Here is a 19,600-nt window from a genome sequence, read left to right on the forward strand (position 1 = left end):
CTTTCTTTCTTTATTCTTTCTTCTTCTTTCTTTCTTCTTTCTTCTTTCTTTCTTTCTTTCTTTCTTTCTTTCTTTCTTTCTTTCTTTCTCTCTCTCTCTCTCTGTCTCTCTCTCTCTGTCTCTATGTCTCTCTCTCTCTCTCTCTTTCTCTCTTTCTCTCTTTCTTTCTCTCTCTCTTTCTTTCTCTCTTTCTCTCTTTCTCTCTTTCTCTCTCTTTCTCTCTCTCTCTCTTTCTCTCTCTCTCTCTTTCTCTCTCTCTCTCTTTCTCTCTCTCTCTTTCTCTCTCTCTTTCTCTCTCTCTTTCTCTCTCTCTTTCTCTCTCTCTCTCTCTCTTTCTCTCTTTCTCTCTTTCTCTCTCTCTTTCTCTCTTTCTTTCTCTCTCTCTTTCTCTCTTTCTTTCTCTCTTTCTTTCTCTCTTTCTTCTTTCTTTATTTCTCTCTGTCTCTCTCTCTTTTTTTTTTTCCTCCCCTGGCCTCTAAGTGCAGTTGAGTTTGGATAATTTGTCCAGGGCAACTGAAGGATATGTTTCAGGGGAGGGAGGAACAGAGTTTGTATTTATTATTGTAAAAGCTCTTTTTTTCATGTTAATTCCTTTTAAAAAAATATAATGGTACGTAGGGGTTGCATTACAGGCCAGTTTCACCAACACAAAGTATCTGTACCGGAGTAGCTCATGCAAATGAAGCTGAAAACAGAGAATCATTGTTTAATAAAATTTGCTGTGGAAAAAAGCAAAAACTATCCATGTTTTACTAAAGGAAACAAAGGGGAAAAAATGCATTTTTGAGACTTTTCCAGAGAGAGAACTGGGGTCTAGGAAATGTCTTTTTTTTTTTCTTAATAATGTAATTTCTTCCTATTAACATTTTCAACAGATTAACTGTTTAACCATTAAACACCAGCTCTACAACACTGCAAGCATTTATGTGCACACCTAACTTCACTTACGTGAATTATCACACTGAAATGGGAATACTGTCTTGAACAAAATAGTTCAGGGTTCAAATTAGGAATAGTCAAACTCTTAAAGCAGCACTTTCGAATGCATTAAAATTAATTCAACCTCTTCTGAGTCTGTAATTTGATTGGCTATTGGCTTAATTATATTAGAAACTTTTCATGCAACAGTAAATGCTTTCTAAGTGCTGTTTATCTGGTGGTAATATTTTTGAAATGAGAGTGTGCATAATACTGCACATCTTTTGGGGTTTATTGCAGTGTTATTTTTCACTTGCTTGATCAAAACTATTTACCTTCTTTTACTGTGAATCATGTGACCATCAAGATCTACTTTAGACACAGTGACATTTAGTGACTTTATAATGATTTGTCACTCTGGCCTACTTGTCCCACTTCTAGAAAGATAACACACACACACACACACAGACACATGTATATGTGCCTGTGTGTATTTATACACACAGACTTGCACATGTGAAAAACCAGTTTCTAAATTCCAGGACATTAGGCCATCAGCTGCACCAGCTGCCACCCAAAGAATTTTTGTCAGATGGAGCGGTACCTTTACTGCATGCTTTGTCACAAGGCCAGCACTGAAGAGTGAGCCTAGCAGGTTCGCCCCATTGAAATTTGAAGCTCTGTAGCACACTTAAACCTCTTTAATTGAAGTCCGTCTTCTATGCAGAGCTTGGCAAACAACAAGACAGACGGGACAAGAAATAACAGGAGTTTTTCCCAGCAAAGTGAGCAATTGGAATTTAGCTCTGCCATCAGCTGACACTTAATGGTGGTGTATCTCCCATCCTCTGAATAACACCAAATGAAGGATCAGTTTTGAGAATTTTAAATATTCTGTTGCAAATTCCTAATAAACTATTACTATTGATAATTCTTATTCTCCAGCACCCTACCTATGCACTGAGCAGCTGGATAAGTAGACATCTGACATCATAAAAGTAGTCCTCAGAAATTCCTGGGTTTTAACTTGCTGCTGCTGTCAGTGCAAACACAGGCTGGAGTGACACCACCCTCTATTCTTCACTCCAGAGATTTATTCAGGAGTTTGTAGGGTGCTGCACTCCCCTCAATGTCTAATGTCTCTTTCTTGTTTGAGCAGCTTGCTAAATTTTGTAAAAGGGAAAGGGCAAATAAATACCTGCGCTAAAAATGCCAAAGAAAAAACGTTTGTGACTTAAGCCTAGGGGTTTGTTTCAGAGTTAAAACTTGGTCTGTGCTTGGGAAGAGCTATCAATGTAGCTGGTAATCACTAACGTTGTACTTTAAGGGAGGTGACATTTATAAGAAAAGCTGTTATGCACTAATATCAATTCAATTAGTTCCTTGCACAGAGAAAGCTGTGCTGGTAAAAGGACCATATCTTCATGAGGGCCTTTGGAAATAGATCTGTGACAATCAGAAGGGGAAAAAGTAAATTAAACCTTACCATCATAGCTGTGCCTGCCTCTTCCAGGGCTCAGAAAAGCATGTGCATTTGGAGAATAAAAACCAGGCTTTGAAGTAGGAAGCACTCGGTGGAGATCAATGGGCTGAGGTCACAAGTCTACACGTTTTACTGTTTTAGTCCATCTGACTTGCAGAACAAACAAAGCAGCCAAGTGTTGATTTACAGGGGGAAGGTTATCTTCCTGAACAATAAGGACCAAATGTTTGGGGGTTTGAGATCCTATGGACATAAAATCCTCGGAACCTGCTGCTGATATCCTGCCTTTGGGAATTTATTTTTGCGGCTGGCAGAAGCTTAAAACAGTAAAATTATGCAGTTTATGAAGCTTTCCAAGACAATATATTCCTAATGCTAAGTACAACAGAGTTGTAAAACATGCCACAGAGAAAATGAGTCGTTGTACCTAATTTTGTGTTTAATTTAACAGGTTTTCAAACTAACTTAATGTAATCATTGTCATTCTCTTACACCAGTTTTAACTTGCAGGTTGGTTAAGGGTCAGATATAGGTGAGAAACTGGGTCCAATTAAGTATCGACCAACAGCTATTACAAAAATATGGCAAACTAGCTAATCCAAATACGGATTTCTGAACTTCACAATGTACAGAACTGCTCTAGTAGCTGTAGTTACCTAGGAAATGGATTTTTTTCATGCAAATTTAGCATTTAAATTATCACTAGCTGACATCCTAAAGTGGAAAACAAAAATACAAAGACTGTAACAAATTTACTCCATAAAACTTTAGGGTAGGTAGATCCACAAAGAGGCTCTAGCCTTCACCATTAGACATGACCGGTTCTCAAAATCCCCAAATCCTCTTAACCTGCTGTCATGTTATATGTAAGATCCCAAAGTCTGCCTATCTCAGAGCCCAGGACTCTTACTGGAACTGTTCAGCAAAGTTAACATTTGCCTGTCTTTCAAATATCCCACTAAGGACTTGCTCTGACATGGGTTCAGAAAGTTAAGACAATCAAATGCTTTCATTTATTAGGAGGAAGTTTTTCACAGAGAGAGTGATTTGCCATTGGAATGGGCTGCCCAGGGAGGTGGTGGAGTCACCGTTGCTGGAGGTGTTCAAGAAAAGACTGGATGAGGCACTTGGTCTACTTGATTGGATAGGGCTGGGTGCTAGGTTGAACTAGATGATCTTGGAGGTCTCTTCCAACCTGGTTGATTCTATGATTCTATGAAAGCAACAGATACAACAGATTTGGGATTGCCAGTGATAAATGCACTGGCTGTAAGATGATCTCAGCTTAATAAATCCTGGGTAACATCCGGCAAAGATGGAGATGCAAACCTTGGTTCTAATACGTAATAGAAGTGCAGCAAAAGTTAAGCTATATACTGAAGGTTCAGTTTTTACCAAGAAGGGTGTCCCTGCCTTGGATGAAGGAAAAGGAGCACAGCCGATTGACTGTCCCCAGCTGTGCTGGTACAGGTGCCCCTGCACACACCTGTTGCAGCTACTGGCCTCCCTGGCAGTTGTTCTTGTGAGTTTTATACGCTGGATGAGGCTGTCCCTGCCTTCTAGATGATGTCTGGCATGATTTGGGAAGAGAGTTGAGTAACATATGTCTAGTATGTGCTCATTTTGGCTCATTAGGATGCTGAGAGATGTCAATATTAAAATTGCAAAGGTCTTCATTTGGGCACCCTGGCCCTCAAAATCTGCTTTGAAGTTGGTGTTTATGTTAGTTTAGCCTTCCTTTATCACTTTTAGCCAAAACAGGGCAGGGCCATCTTATCTTCATAAGACTTCCTCCTTCAGCTTTTTTAGCAGGCCAGATTTGTGGTTCTTCATGTAACACAAATGAACACCTGCTGATTGTACATGACCTTGGTCCCAAAGAGCACTAAATCAACTTGCCTTCCTGTCCCACGGTAAGACAGGCAGTTGTCCCACATGTGACAGGGAAGAAAAAAATTCTTTGGAACCTATACTTCTATCCATGATTATGTGCAGTATATTAACAGAGCTGCAGCACGCAGGGACCTACCTTATTTAGAGCTAAGTCCAGTGAAGCATGAGGACACAGATATATCTTACATGGAGGGTATCTCAGTTCATCAAAAAGATTAATAATCATAGTACCCTGCTGAATAGTGGATAGCTACTCTGCCCAATTTGGAGAAAATCATTCTCCTTGCTGTCAGTTGAGAGTTTTAGTCATTGGCCTACTGGACATATTGGGGTGGGATAGCCTTGTGCTGTGCACAGGAGCAGTGCTACCTATATTAATAATTAAATAGACACTGGAGTGGGGATTTGGACCTGCCTGTGCCTCTTGCCAGTCAAATGTGTTCAACACTGCACTGCAGGATAGAATTCTCCTCATCTATGACCCAATGAATATTTAATTGTTTTATGCAAAATGAAACATGCAAAGCAGGCTTCTTTTCAGAATTGCATGTAGGTAGAGCTTCTCCTGAGAGAATGAGAACCTGCTGCACGTCTCTTATGCCTGAGTCTGGCAATGTGTTCCACACCCAAAATTAGAGCCCTAACTTTTTGAGCTGTTGGAGAACATACCATGATTTCTCACAAAAGGGCTGAGCAGCTTTACTTCCTGCCTCAGAGAGAGAGATCCCAGCTGAGAATTGAAGTCAGAGATAGATGCCTTTCCTTGCACAATTTACCTTGGCCAAGTCTCAGTGAATCTAAGTCAGTGACTAAGCTCTGTACAACTGCTTTCACAGGACTACAGCCTCATTTTATCTGCTTGCATTTCAGTAAGTTTGTGACTTTGTGATGATGTAGATTGCTGTTTGCTGTGTGACCAGTGCCCTGTTTGAAAAACAAAGTTTGCAAGAGTGAGAGATCATAGTTGAAAGGTTTTTTTTACAAAGTGCTTGTTTTTCTGGATGCAGAGATCATTGTTCAGCTGTTAAGATGATTTAAACTAATCTAGGTTAATGCACAGTTCCATTGCAAGACTTCTTATATCAGCAAAATATTTCCTAATATGGAAGCCTTTCAATAAATAGAAGAATAAAGTAAAATTGAATTGTGCTCAGAGAACCAGCCCCCAAATCAAGGCCCACTTCTGCCTTGTTTTGAGAGGTTAAGGTGAGTCAGTACTGTTGGCCATGCTACAAATCACATTTCAGTAAGAAAAATCATCAGGGTATTCTTTTTCATCCCACAGGTGTTTCTAGAAGGAATAACTGTTGATACTATGTGTTCTGAATCATAATAGCAAATATTATTAGAAAGTTAAAAAAGTCTTAAGAAAAAAAAGCAAACTAAGTTTAGCTCAATTATTTATTAGCCCTGCCCTAGAGAAAGGTGTCAGCACAGACAATATTTGAGATTCATGTAGTGTTTGGTTAGACTGATTGTTCTTACAGCTGAAGATATTAACATTCATTAGTCTTACTTACTGGTCATTAGTACTGCTTTTATTATCAAGTAAAGAATAAATAGAGTAAATTCTAATAAAATTTCATCTTCTTGAGATTTCCAGTGCATTCAATCTGTTGTTTTAAGCCTAACAACAGCAAAGTTTGTTTTAAAATTTTCAAAAATCTTTTAATAAATAGATCCTTTATATCTTAGGCAGGCTAAGAAAGGTTCTCATATATCCAACATAATAAAGTACTAAATTGCTGGGCTTATACCAACACATTCACAATTTTACATCTGCAGAATGGTTAAAACTCGTTATGCATACAATGACTAACCACAATTAATCTCTGCTAAAGAAAAGTGAAATTTCTCTATTATATTTTGACAGCAAATGAGGAGAAAAAAAGAAAAGCCAACCAAGAAGATTAAAAAATCATGCAAAATTTAATAGGTTTCATTTTAATTGATTGTTTTAATGGTACACAAAACATAATAAAATTAAAAGCCTATTAGTGATCGTTTTTTCCAAAAATGCACTTTAGTGCCATTAATTTACTTATGTGATTTCAGTGGAAGGACATTTAAAGTGCAGCTGTAAATATTTTTAATCTCTGATTTTTAATTTTTTTTTTTTTTTTTACAGGAGCCTCTGAATGTTATTGATCCGAGTTTGATGGATCTAAATGGTCCAAGTGAAGATGCACTGGAATGGGATGAAACTGACATAAGTAATAAGCTGATCAGTATTCATGAAGACTTAAGTGATCCTGATCAGGAACTCAGGAAGGATGATCTAAGCCTGAAGCCTATTTCAGGAGAATGTGGTGATAACAATGTGAATGAAGATGAAAACATCAGTGACCGTGGAAGTCCTCTTTATTGCCCCAGCATTACTTCCCCTGCAAATCCTCACATCTATCAGGTCTATAGTCTTCATAATATTGAATTATCAGAAAAAAACCACATGCCTTTTTTGAAAAAAACATCCAATCTCCCCACTATAGCCCAGTCTAACAGTTTGAACAAAAGTCTCAGTAAAGACTCGTCGTTTTCATCTACCAAATCCCTGCCAGACCTAATAGGGGGTACCACACTGGCAAAACCCTATAGCTATACGTATCAGAGTGGAAACATAAGCAGGCACTCGGAGAGCGAAAGTGGGATAGTGAGTGAGTGTGATACAGAAACTACAAATAATTCAGAGATTTTTTTGCTAAATGATATTGAAAGCAGTCAGAGTAATCCTGAAATTGGGCATGCAGACACTCGAGTGGAGGATACAGTCAATGTAATAAAGCAAAAAATAAAGCAAGGTGAAGAAGACCGTGCTAGTCTCACAGATGATTTCCAGTCGGCACCTTCTGTACGTTGTGGAAGTGAAAACGATGAGGATTTGGACAGAATTACCATGTGTAACCCTGTTTGTCTAGAAGAATTGCAAGGAAAACACGACGTCTTTACATTTTATGATTACTCATATCTTCAAGGCTCCAAATTCAAATTGCCAGCGATAATGAAACAAGCACAAACTGAAAAAGCACATCCAGAGGGCAGTCTGCTTCATGGCTTTTGTTTTGATAAAATACCTGGTAAATCTGAGCATAAGCCTGGAGAGTCACAATCAGATGGGTTTATTCATGCCCATACTCTGGAAAGTATCCCTGGAGAATTAGATCCCAATTCCTGTAAATGTGCAGAAACTGTAAGAAAATTAACTGTTGGTGACAATACAAAACAGGTTTCAAGTTTATCTCGTAGTTCTTCGTTAGAATCTCTCTCTGTAGTAGGTGATTTGTTCAGCTCAGGTATTTTTAAAAGCGGAGACGGTCTTCAGCGGAGCACCTCTTTGGAGAGCTGGCTGACTTCTTGCAAAAGCAATGAAGATCTCTTCAGTCATCATGGCTCAGGAGATATAAGTGCAAGCAGTGATTCTGTTGGAGAGCTCAGCAAAAGAACGTTAGACCTTTTGAACCGCTTAGAGAGTATCCAGAGTCCTGTAGATCAAAAGATAAAGCGCAGCATCTCTGATATAACACTCCAAAGTAGCTCCCAGAAAATGTCTTTTACTGGACAGCTATCTCTCGATATTGCATCCTCCATCAATGAGGACTCAGCAGCTTCTCTCACTGAACTCAGCAGCAGCGAGGATCTTTCTCTCTGCTCTGAAGACATTGTACTGCACAGAAATAAAATACCAGATTCAAATGCATCATTTAGAAAACATCTTAATAGATCTGTAGCTGATGAGAGTGATGTCAATGTCAGCATGATTGTTAATGTCTCCTGCACTTCTGCTTGCACTGATGATGAAGATGACAGTGATTTGCTTTCAAGTTCCACCCTTACCTTAACTGAGGAAGAGCTAGGTATCAAAGATGAAGATGATGACTCCAGTATAGCAACTGATGAGGATATTTATGAAGAATGCAATTTAATTTCAGGACTTGATTATATAAAAAATGAACTCCAGACTTGGATTAGACCAAAATTTTCTTTGACAAGGGAGAAGAGAAAAAGTAACCTCGGTGAGGAGATTCAGCGCAGTAAAGTTAGTAATGAAACATCAAAAGCCACAGATACATTAAGCATTGAAACACTTCTGAACGGTTCAGTACAGAAAATATCAGAAAATAATGGCAATAGTAAGAGTGTACCACGTGATTGTGAAAAAGAGACAAAGAGTCACTCCACGAAAGATATCTCTCAGGTTGTGAAAGATCAGCTGGTGGATGACATGGAGAATGGCAATGTTGAAAATACTCTTGGCAGTCAAAAGGAATGTCTTGTTAGAGCACCGGCAACTCCTGCATCACTTGATGTCAGAGAAGCTGAAAATGAATGTTGTGTCTGTGAAGCATTTACAGACAGTTCAGATGATTCACATATGGATGGCAAGGAGGCTGTTCTGACATTAGATGGATCCAGAAGCCCTCCAAAACAATGCCAGAGTCATCTTCAGCCTGATCACCACTCTGCTGCCTCCTCTCCTGCTAAAAAGCCCTGTCTTGAATCTTCTTCAGAAATTAACTGTGTAGACATCCATGATGCAGCTTTACAAACATCCTTACCTAATGGTCAACAGTGTAGAATAAACAGTACTGAAAAATCTACTGATTGCTGTCCAGCCTTGAAATCCAGTGAATCAGAATGTGACTTCTCAGCCAATGGTCTAGATTCATGCTGTAACTGTGAATCTGCTGCTTTTGATAAAAAAAATATGGAAGATGGCTCAGTGCACCATTTTGTGAGGGAAATAATAGACATGGCATCAACAGCTTTGAAAAGTAAGTCACAACCTGAATGTGAGTCATCTGTTCCAGCCTCATTAGCACAGATCAAGGAAAAAGTGTTAGAACACTCTCACAGACCCCTTCAGCTAAGAAAAGGAGACTTCTATTCATATCTTTCACTTTCTTCTCATGATAGTGACTGTGGAGAAGTAATCAAATACATAGAGGAGAAGAGCAACACTCCTGTGCCACAAGACTTCACAGATGAGAGAGAAAACATTGAATGCTTTTTTGAAGCCTGTCCTGACGAAGAACGAGTTGAGCAGCAGCAGTCCATTTCTAATGGTACTCCTAAAGCACAAGCTGAGGAGCAGCAGCATATTTCTAACCCTATTTCTGAAACATCTCCAGAGTCACGAGGTGAAGTGACTCGAGAGTCATTAGAAGAGGTTGAAACTTCATCTGAAGTCAGGGACTCATCATTCTTACGTGAGGATGGCAATATAAACATACCAAATCCTAACAAGCAAAGTGCACCAAACAATTTGAAAAATGCTGCTGAATATTTGCTGTTTGCTGATGGGAAAACTGAAGGCTTGGAAAAGACTGCTCCAGGGCATAACCTTGAAAAGAGTAGCACAGAAAAATTGCCTGGAACTGAAGAGCCCAAAGGATGTGCCGCTGCCACTGCTGCTGCTGCTGGTGATGAAGAGGCTTCAGCAACAGAGTTCCAGTTAAAGCCTGGCCATTCACAGAAAAAGGATGTTTTGCATCAGAACAGTAAAACTCTTGCTTGTGAAGAAAACCTCCTGAATCTTCATAATGAGAGACATATAAATATGCACAGATAGAATGTAAACCTCTCTAGGCACGTGCTTTCTCCTAAAAGCAGGTATGTACTCTATAAGTTACTCATTCATTTTACACATTCATTCTTTTGCATTTTTTACTTTATTTGTTTGTTTGTTTACTTTACCTTTTTGTACAATGAAAGGAGATGAGTCACCACCCAGGTTTCTGTTCTGTGACAGTGCTTTATCATTTATTTGGGTAATACCATAATCCCAATTACATGCCACTGGTCAATAAAAGCAGTGAATACTGACTGCTTCTTGCCCTTTGGCGTTGCACTGAATGGAGCTGCTTGCTCCCTTCTGGAACAAATCTGCTGTCTTGCAGAACCTGGGAATTCTTCAGAACTAACATTTTTTCCCCCTCTCCAACCAACCTTTGGAATCAGAAGCTAGCTCTATTCATCAATCCTCCCCTCCACAGTCAGCTGGCCTTAAGAGATGTTTGGAAGCACTTGGCTAAGCTGAACTCCTGCTTTTTGCAAGAATTGGGGGTGATTAGCAGGTTGGAGTTCTACAGGGTTTACATGTAAGCCATGAGGAATAGCTAAGCAAAGTGGAGAGCTAAGTCATTCCGTGATGTCAGTTTACCATGATTTCAGTAAGCTGTTATTAAGAACACAAATATAACAAGACAGTATTAGGCTAAAGCTTGAGGTTACCAAAGTTAAGAGATTTTTGCAACATTATTAGGGAGTATAATGTGAGGAGTAATGTGGAATAAAGATCTGACTACCAAAGCAGTACTGAAAACTTTGGTTCTGTTTTGTGGTCAACATTTTGAAACATAAGTAAGATGGTAAAATTAAAAATGGAAAAGCAAATCTGACCTCTTCCCAAGTTTGAAAGGTGGTTCAAATCTAGAGTTTCTGACCTCACGTAGATGTCTAACAATAACTGCACATTTTACAAGGAAAGATCTACAAAGCAAAGATCTTAACATGTATCACTGCAGCTTTGAGTCTCACGAATTGTGACCCAAAAGTTACCATAGCTGTATGGAATGTCTTTGGAAATGCCCCTCCAGTAAACTAGAACCACCGTGGTAACTCCACATACCACTCCAGTCCCATATGCTGCTGCTTGCCAGAAGCCGTAGCAAAGAAATTTTCAGTAAAACACAAGGATCTTCCCAGGTTTCCCTGGGAAGATCTGGAATCTCCGTCCTTGGAGATAGCCTTCCTTCGAGCAGGAGGTTGGACCAGATGATGTTCAAGCTTCTTTCCAACCCAAGTTATGCTATATTTTTGTGGTGTTGCTAGAAGGCTGTTTATTCCTCCTTGCTCGCAAAAACCACTACTACTCTCCTACTGCAAACTGTGTAACTGTAACAGAGGACCTGGGCTTAATTATACAAAATCAATTGCTTTGCTGCTACCAGATATCTAATGTCTGCATTTTTGGGTTGTTTGTATTACATTGCTATGCTTAGGCTTTTCTTTTGCACATATGAGTGGTTTGCCCATCATTCACACATTCACATATGTCTAAATATGTCTAACAAAGTCTCTAGGTTATGACAGCAATAGTCTACAGTTTGCCATTATCTCTTTCAATGAATATCTATTTAACTAATGCATCATCTCGGAACTGTGATAGCACAGAAGATACTTCTAACACGGCCTTGAAATAGGCTGTTGTGACATGTTGATGCCAGTTAGGTTACAAAACTCAGTAGATTAGACTATATATTCTAGAATCACATTGAAGGGCTGTGTGTATGTGGAAGCCCCCGTTTGGAAATTGATATCATGACAAAAGCCTGATGTTGATAAGTGATAATTATGTAAACATAAGCACCGCCTAAATTACTGTTCTATTGGTTTTCTTTTTTTCCCCCCTTCTCATTTTTCTAATATTAATTTGAGGAAGAATACTTCTCATAGCGAGCACAATTTTATTCTTGTTCTCATTCTTTCACTGATGAAGATAATAACATATCTTTTTGATTCATTAGTACTTCTTCTCTGAGGATCTCAAAATACTGTGTAAACTTTCCCTCTCCAGAACTTCATAGTCACTTACATGGTAGTCAGCTGTGGTTTTGGTAAGTCTGAGCTATGACAGTATGCAGTTAGTGGAAGGACTAAGATTGGATATGGAGGATGGAGATAATAATAAATGTCCCATCATGTAATGAAAGGTAGTGCAGAGTCTGTATGTAGCAACTCAGTAGGCTGATGTTATAATTCTGATTTTTGACAAATATTTTTAAGTAACAAAGCCCTTCTTACTACGTCTCGATTTTTAGATTGAAAAATGTGTGCAGGTCTTGGCTGATGCCTAACATCATCGCTTCCATGGCAAATATGTACTGCGTTATTCCTGGCAGTAAAGCACTAGGATACCTAAAGTTTATCTCTGGCACATCAAAAAATGAAAATATGAGCTGCTAGATTTGGTTCCACTGAAGTCTGAGCTCCCTTCCCCCATTCACAAGCTTGATGCTTTAACTTCATCTCTCATGCTATGGGGAATGAATTACAGAAGCAATCTATCCTAATTTGTTAACTTATTCAAATAACAGTTATTATACTTAACTATGCTAAAGATTATCTTTTTGGTGGCAGATTGTTTATTTTTTGATGAGGCTAATTACTGATTTTCCAAAGGTAATTTACATTTATTACTAATACATCTTTTAAAATGTGACAGATAAATGTTGTTCCCATAAGTGTATTATGAAAAAAGTTACTATTTAAAAACACATTATTTAATTTGAAAGATAAATGGCAAACAACATTATTTTTCCTGTAGCACCTGTGCTGTAAGCTCATTTAAATGTGTAATTTCATGTGTAGCTGGCAATACTTAGAGAAAAATAATCTATAGTGTATGTGTACCTTTAAAGCATACTAAGAATTCAAGGCTAAAAAAGGTATAGTTTCAAAAGTATCACAGCATCACAGTATCATCAAGGTTGGAAGAGACCTCATAGAGCATCAAGTCCAACCCTTTACCACAGAGCTCAAGGCTAGACCATGGCACCAAGTGCCACATCCAATCTTGCCTTGAACAGTCCCAGGGACGGTGACTCCACCACCTCCCCGGGCAGCCCATTCCAGTGTCCAATGACTCTCTCAGTGAAGAACTTTCTCCTCACCTCAAGCCTAAATTTCCCCTGGCATAGCCTGAGGCTGTGTCCTCTCGTTCTGGCGCTGGCCACCTGAGAGAAGAGAGCAACCTCCCCCTGGCCACAACCACTCCTCAGGTAGTTGTTGGATTTGATCCTGGTTTAGTGTTACCTTAGATGTGCAGGGCAATGAAAGTAGTAATGAAGGAAATATTTTTGCCAAATGGTTAAAAAAAAAAAAAGGTAAAATAATACCAGTTCTATAGGACAGGCTTAAAAAAATATCTCTGCCAGCACTGGCTAGTCTCTTGTGTGAGTAACACAGTGTTCTTCAACAGAGGAGTTCATAAAGCTGTGCTGATTTTATTCTTCAAGTAGGGGACAGCTTGAAAGAACTATCTTTCTGTAAATGATGTCATGCAATCTTCTGCTGTCACTGTGACCCATGACTCACCAACAGGATGGGAATTTTTAGTCACATATTCAAAATGTGTAGAGATCACTACATGAACGAGGTTTATGTGATGGGTCCAAAGTCTTTTCTGGAAGGTACATTAGACATTTTTTTTTTGTAGTCTATTAGTTCTTACACAAGTCCAAAAGCTATTTCCTTCCTTTTATGCAGAATTTTTGATTAAAATGTAAATTTGAACCCGATTTAGAGGGCAAAAATGTTTTACTTGGGCTTAAGCCAAATAAATTGTTTTTATCTGACTGTGCTGCAATGTTAGCCAGAATATCCTGCCACTTATTATAACCAGAAGTGCCCTAAAGTTGGTACTTAAGAAGGCCTGACTGTTATTTCCTCCTCAGAAGCAGATTTTTGTATGACTTACTCCTTCCTTGCCTCAGTTTCTTTAGCAACAAAGTAAAGAAAATAATGATCAGTTGGACTGGATGATCTTGGAGTTCTCTTCCAACCTGGTTAATTCTATGATTCACTAAAAATGTTTTGAGATCCACAGATAAAAGACGATATATGAATGCGAAGGACTATTAGTTAATTATTACAGGAGAAAAAAATATATACAGGGTTAGACAACAGTTAATATGTGATAATTTACTTTTCAGTACTGGATCTACAAGAATTATCTTAAATTTTTGTTTAGCCTTTTTTGTTTCCCTAGAGGTTTTTATGGGCATACAGACACTCTACTGTTTCTTTATAGCATTTGAAACAATCTGACTTTTTAGCTTGTTAGAGCATCTGACTTAAAAAAAAACTGAAAACAGAATAAAGGGACCATCTTGTATGGTCTGTGCATTGCACACTTAAACTAAACAAAGCTGAGACAGTCCATCAGGGAGACTTTTCTTAGTACGGATAAGTGCAACTCATGTCGAAGTTGTAGAAACCTTTTAATACAACATTCCCCTTTATTTGGATCAGGTCTTCATTAATTCCTAAACAAACTGTTGAGCTTTTAACTATTTTCATGTAGGTACATTTCTTCTGTAAATGGGATGTGTGTATATGTGTGACAGTTACAGCAAATGAGATCAAAGGAGAAGGTAACTGGATAAATCCAGATATTCCTGCTTAATTTGGAAGGCACATAACGCGTGTTTGGGGTGCCTCTTAGGAAATGCCTATGAGATGTACTTTGCACTAATCTTTGTGCTGTATTCCGACAGTTATTTCTTCATAATCCTCATCATAAGCCTGTGCTTTTTGATGAACAGTTTAACCCTAAACTCTAAGCTAGATAATTCTGTAGTATGAAAATTTAAGTCAGTGCCAGTACGAGAACATCTAAGTAGCTATTTACAATTAAAAAATGCAGTGATGACACTGACACTTCTATTCATGGACTAATCCTGTGACAATCCTTTCCTCCTCTCCATTGAAATCTCATTTGATGTGTTTACATAAATATAAAAAATAAATAAATACAAAGAAGTGATCTTTTTGTTGCTTGGCTTTTGAGAATTCCTGTTTTCATTGATCGGTGTACTTTCGAGTGTGCTGAAGGTAAGTTCCCAGGTAAGGCTGAGGACAGGATTCAGGAAAAAGGTCAGATTTGACGACTTCCCTAGTTTCTTCAGAAACAAAGTCTTTAAAAAAATCAATGTTTTCTACATCAATACAATTTTTTTTTACCGTAGCTTGTACCTCAGGCTGTTAAAAGTCATTGCCTACCACAAGCTTCTGTGTTCAAGGCTCTTGCATGTGACCATATAATGACTATCTGTGGCTGTTCTGGAAGAGCTGTGTTTTGCAAATAAAACTTCATTTTCTGTAACCTACTATTACTTTTTTTGTTTCCTTTTAGAAACTTGGCTGCAATTCAGGTGCAGGTTCATCCTGTAAACCCTGGGATGACCTCCAATTCCATTGTATCACTGCCTTGCATTACACTGACTCCCAAGATAAATTTTCTTTCCAAATGTGATTTGTTCATGTTGGCTTTGTGATCAGGCTGCATATGCTAGTTCTGTTTCAGTGATCATTTTGTACTGTAGCAAGGCCATTTGCTTTCATAAGGATTCCTTTCCCAAGCTACCTCTAATGACCTCTCCTTCCCAAACTGAATGCTCCTGTGCTACTTTATCACTGGTTCTGTTCTTTAAAGTTTTGAAGTTCCACAGAATTCACGATTGGTCTGCTTCATCTTTTCAGGACTGTACCTCTCAGTACTCTTCTATTTTGTGTATCAAATTTAATATTTATGTGTATAATGCATAAGTTTATTGAAACTATTTTACTTTTTAAGTGACAAGTTTTGTTAGATTGCAGCAAAAAGAAGTCATAAGGCCTCCTGATTCAATACATATTAAAACATTAAGCAATTAAAATAAATGGCATTTTATTTATTGAATTTTAAAATGTAGTCTATGCAACACTTCAAGAAACAACTACATGGTGTTGTATACTAGGAACTGTTGAAATTCTACTGAATTCAGTATAACATTTTGGGTTTTTTATGCTTCTTGAGGTGACAGTGAGAAAAAAAAGTTTTTAAAACATGTGTGCCTTGCTGTATTTCTTATACCATTTATTTAAAAGCTGCTTTCACAGTAAAATTATGTTGGTTTGAAAGGAGGAAATAGCAAGGTTAAGATGTGTGAATAATTTCTGTATATATGTATAACCAAGTGCAAACATTGATGTATAATGACAGTATAAAATGCTTTAATGCTTGTGATGTCCAGTGATGTGGAAAATATAAGCCTTAAAACCATTAGATTGCATGGTAATTAGAATTGGCATAATAAACATAGTTTACTCGGGAAAAAAAAATAAAAGGCAGAGCTGTGATCTGTTTTACCTACTTTCCAAGAACAGAATGCTTTAGCGAAGCACAGAAGGAAATGGGTTTGTTTGCAAATATTCCCTACAGGTAGGTGATTCTGTAGTGGGTGAAGATTTTTATTGCCTGTTGCAGAGGTAAAGAACTTACTTCATTCAACATTGCAGAGTCACAGAATTGTCAGGGTTGTAAGGGACCCCAAAGATTGTTCTGTTCATACTCCCCCTGCCATGGGCAGGGACACCTCACACTAGATGAGGCTGCCTAGAGCCACATCCAGCCTGGCCTTAAAGACCTCCAGGGATGGGGCTTCCACCACTTCCCTGGGCAACCTGTTCCCAGTGTCTCACCAGCCTCGGGGTATTTTCTTTGTAATAGCTAATCTTAAATCTCCCCTCCTCTAACTTGGATCCATTCCCCCTAGTCCTAAAATGTCCCTCCCCAGCTTGCCTGTAGGCCCACTTCAGATGCTGGAAGGCCACAATAAGGCCTTCTCAGAGCCTTCTCTTCTCCAGACTGAACAACCCCAACTCTCTCAACCTATTCTCATAGGAGAGGTGCTCCAGCATTAGGAGAGGTGCTCCAGCATTACGATCATCTTTGTGGCCCTTCTCTGGACACATTTCAGTGCATTCTACAGATCTTTTGGACAAAACAAGGAGATAAAGGTACTTAGTTGTTTAAGGTAGTGCACTGCCAACTGCATTAGTGGCAATGATCAAACACATGTTTATAGCAGATCTTCTCTTGTTTGCCAGGTAACACTTTGTTGTCTGATTATTAACCTTTAACCTTAACCTGATTATATTTAAAAAGATTTCTATCAATTTACATAGACAATTTTAGAGTTGGCCATTTCAATGACTAATATTGTACATTTCCCATGGTTTTGTCTTGTACTAAAACTACACTGGGTGGCCAGACCAAGCCAGACAGCTTTATAAGCGATCTCTGTAAACACAGCATGCATTTACTAAAAAAAAAACAGTTAACTTCTTGGAGAAGTTTAGAGCCATGGAATGCTCTCCCATACTACCTTTAATTGCTGTTTTTCCAAGTATATACATAGCTTTAGAAAAAGCTTCAATATTCTTCATCATTAGAAAATACACGTCAGTTGAAAAGCTTAGCTAGTAACTCAGAGGAATTACATTGACCAGCTGATACATTCACACAGCACCTAAGTAAACCCCATGGTTCCCAAATCAGCATCTTCCTATTACTACAAGAGAAAAAGGTTTTATCTCTCAATTTACATTTCCCCTGTGTAAACTTCAGTAGACTAGGATACAAGTAGGACAGAAGAAACAACTCTTAGCGTAAATAAAAGATAAATAAGAAGTATTTATTAAGAAAACCTTTTGAATCAGTAAAGATTTCTGCTCTCATCTCGTATTATGTACAAAACTAATAGGTTAACCTATCACTACCTGAAACGTGTAACTGTGTAGTTAAAGAGCACTTTAATATATTTTAAATATTTTCAATTGATTGATTGATAGAAAGTTAGAATATCACTCTCAATTTTAGTAAAATATTTACAGTGATAATTATGTTCATTGATAAGTTATTTCAAACATGATATTTAAAATGATCTTACCATAGGAATTGAGTTGGGAATAATACCTTTTTTGTTGTTTGATTGGTTTTCTCCCTAGCATTTTCTGGTTTACATTGTGTTTTTTTCTTAACTTACTTTGACTGTAGTCATACCTTACACTCTGATGACAGGAAAGTTAATAAGTCAAAGGCTTTTCAGATCTTTCAGCTCACCCAACAGACTGTACACAACTCCATCAATTACTTATATCATTCTATTATGTCATTTGCCACAAATTCACTCTTTATCCTGGGGGAAAATAGGAATACTTGTCAAATCAATAAACCACATATTCATCATACAATATCTGGAATATCATATGGTCACAACTCAAACTTCTGTGGTTCCTTTCTAGAGATGCTGAACATTTTAATTTAGCTAGTATTCCCAGATCTATATTATTTGGTCTCATGAGATAAAGTCATCATTTTTATGACTATGATGCAAGACACATCATTATCAACTATTCCCTTTTCTTGGCATGGTTAGAAGCTTTTCCCTTTTTTATTTTTCTTCTCAGAATATATTGGACTTTGTTGTCAATAGAAGTTGATTTCTAAAGGAAAAGAAATTAAGAAATTTCTGATATATACACTACAGAATTTCTCCATTTCTTACTCTAAGTCATATGCTTATGGCCAAACTGTGCCTACAACTTGCAAGAAGTTCCAGTGCTAACTCCCTAAAGCAAAGCATTGGTAAAGTGTAAAATTAATGTTGGTGCACTAACAATGCCTCTAAAGTCAATTCATACATACCCTGTTCCATGCAGGTGAAAGTCTCTAGAAGCATGTTGCAAGTTTTTTTTTAATCCCCATATAAAGTTTCATAGGTTGCTTTTTATTCCATACACCCGCTGACTCGGGCTTGAACTTCTGCAATCTCTGAGGAGGCCATTTGACAGTAACGGCCCTGACATGAATCTCCCTTTTGTGACTGTTGCATAATCCTTCCCATGACAGCCAGAGATCTCCATCTCTAAACAAAGGGGATGCACAGAAACACTGGTGGTAAAACACACCTGAAACTGTGATTTAAAAGGTGGTTTGTAACCAAGGAGTTCGATGCACCAATAGCCTTGTAAACTATGTCCGCAATCTTTCTCACATGATGGTCTGTTTTTATTCTCCCAAGGTAAGTCAAAAAGTTTTAATGGAAGAGTGCATCTGCACCTGCATTAGAGGAAGAGAAACCCAGGTGGTGTCTCTATGTCCCTATGGCTGGTTATGCTGTTCATTGCATACATGTGTCCACATAAGCACAAACACGTGCAAAGATGCTGAAACTGTTTCTGCTTCACAATAAACTCAAATGAAGAGTCACCATCAGGTAGATGGCATCTTGACCTTCCTCCTTGCTGACAGGATCCACGGATGATGTAGGTAACGTAGCTCATCATTTTATTCCACTTTCCCTGTGTTGAAGAAAGTGTGTTTTGTCTAAAGCGCATCTGGTATAAGGTCTCCTTTATTTTGTTTTGTTTTGTCTTGAAGACATCAGGAACAACGTCCTAAAGGTTCCTGTGCTGCAGTGCACAGAAAAGGGGTTATTGATGTTTAGAGCAGACTGTACTCATACTTGGCTCAAGAGGATTAACGGGGATGTCAGGTTCTTAGCCAAGTCAATCTCCTTCACTGACAAGTTTCTACAAACTTACTCCTAATAATAGCATCACTTCGAGAGGGATTTTGGCCAGCAAATGACATCTGATCTATTGCCTTCAGTGCTGGGCTTCTAATTTTTCAGACACCCTGTCTTTCCTACCAACCTGAATCACTTAAATTTTTCATGTGAGTGCTGTTCACTCAGTAAATAC

General features: G+C 38.2%; 1 protein-coding gene across 2 annotated transcripts in view; it reads left to right on the plus strand.

The window, feature by feature from the left end:
• The window catches only part of AKAP6 (A-kinase anchoring protein 6), a 278,384-nt gene extending 262,205 nt beyond the window's left edge, over window positions 1-16,179 (plus strand). For both annotated transcript variants that reach the window (XM_064148457.1, XM_064148466.1), the window contains exons 13-14: window positions 6,423-9,901; window positions 15,207-16,179. In XM_064148457.1, the coding sequence (XP_064004527.1) occupies window positions 6,423-9,860 (3,438 nt within the window). In that variant the 3' untranslated portion in view covers window positions 9,861-9,901; window positions 15,207-16,179. The remainder of the gene's footprint in view (window positions 1-6,422; window positions 9,902-15,206) is intronic.
• The last annotated feature ends 3,421 nt before the right edge of the window (window positions 16,180-19,600 follow it).

The sequence above is a fragment of the Pogoniulus pusillus genome, chromosome 1 (genome assembly GCF_015220805.1).
Source record: "Pogoniulus pusillus isolate bPogPus1 chromosome 1, bPogPus1.pri, whole genome shotgun sequence".
NCBI lineage: Eukaryota > Metazoa > Chordata > Aves > Piciformes > Lybiidae > Pogoniulus > Pogoniulus pusillus.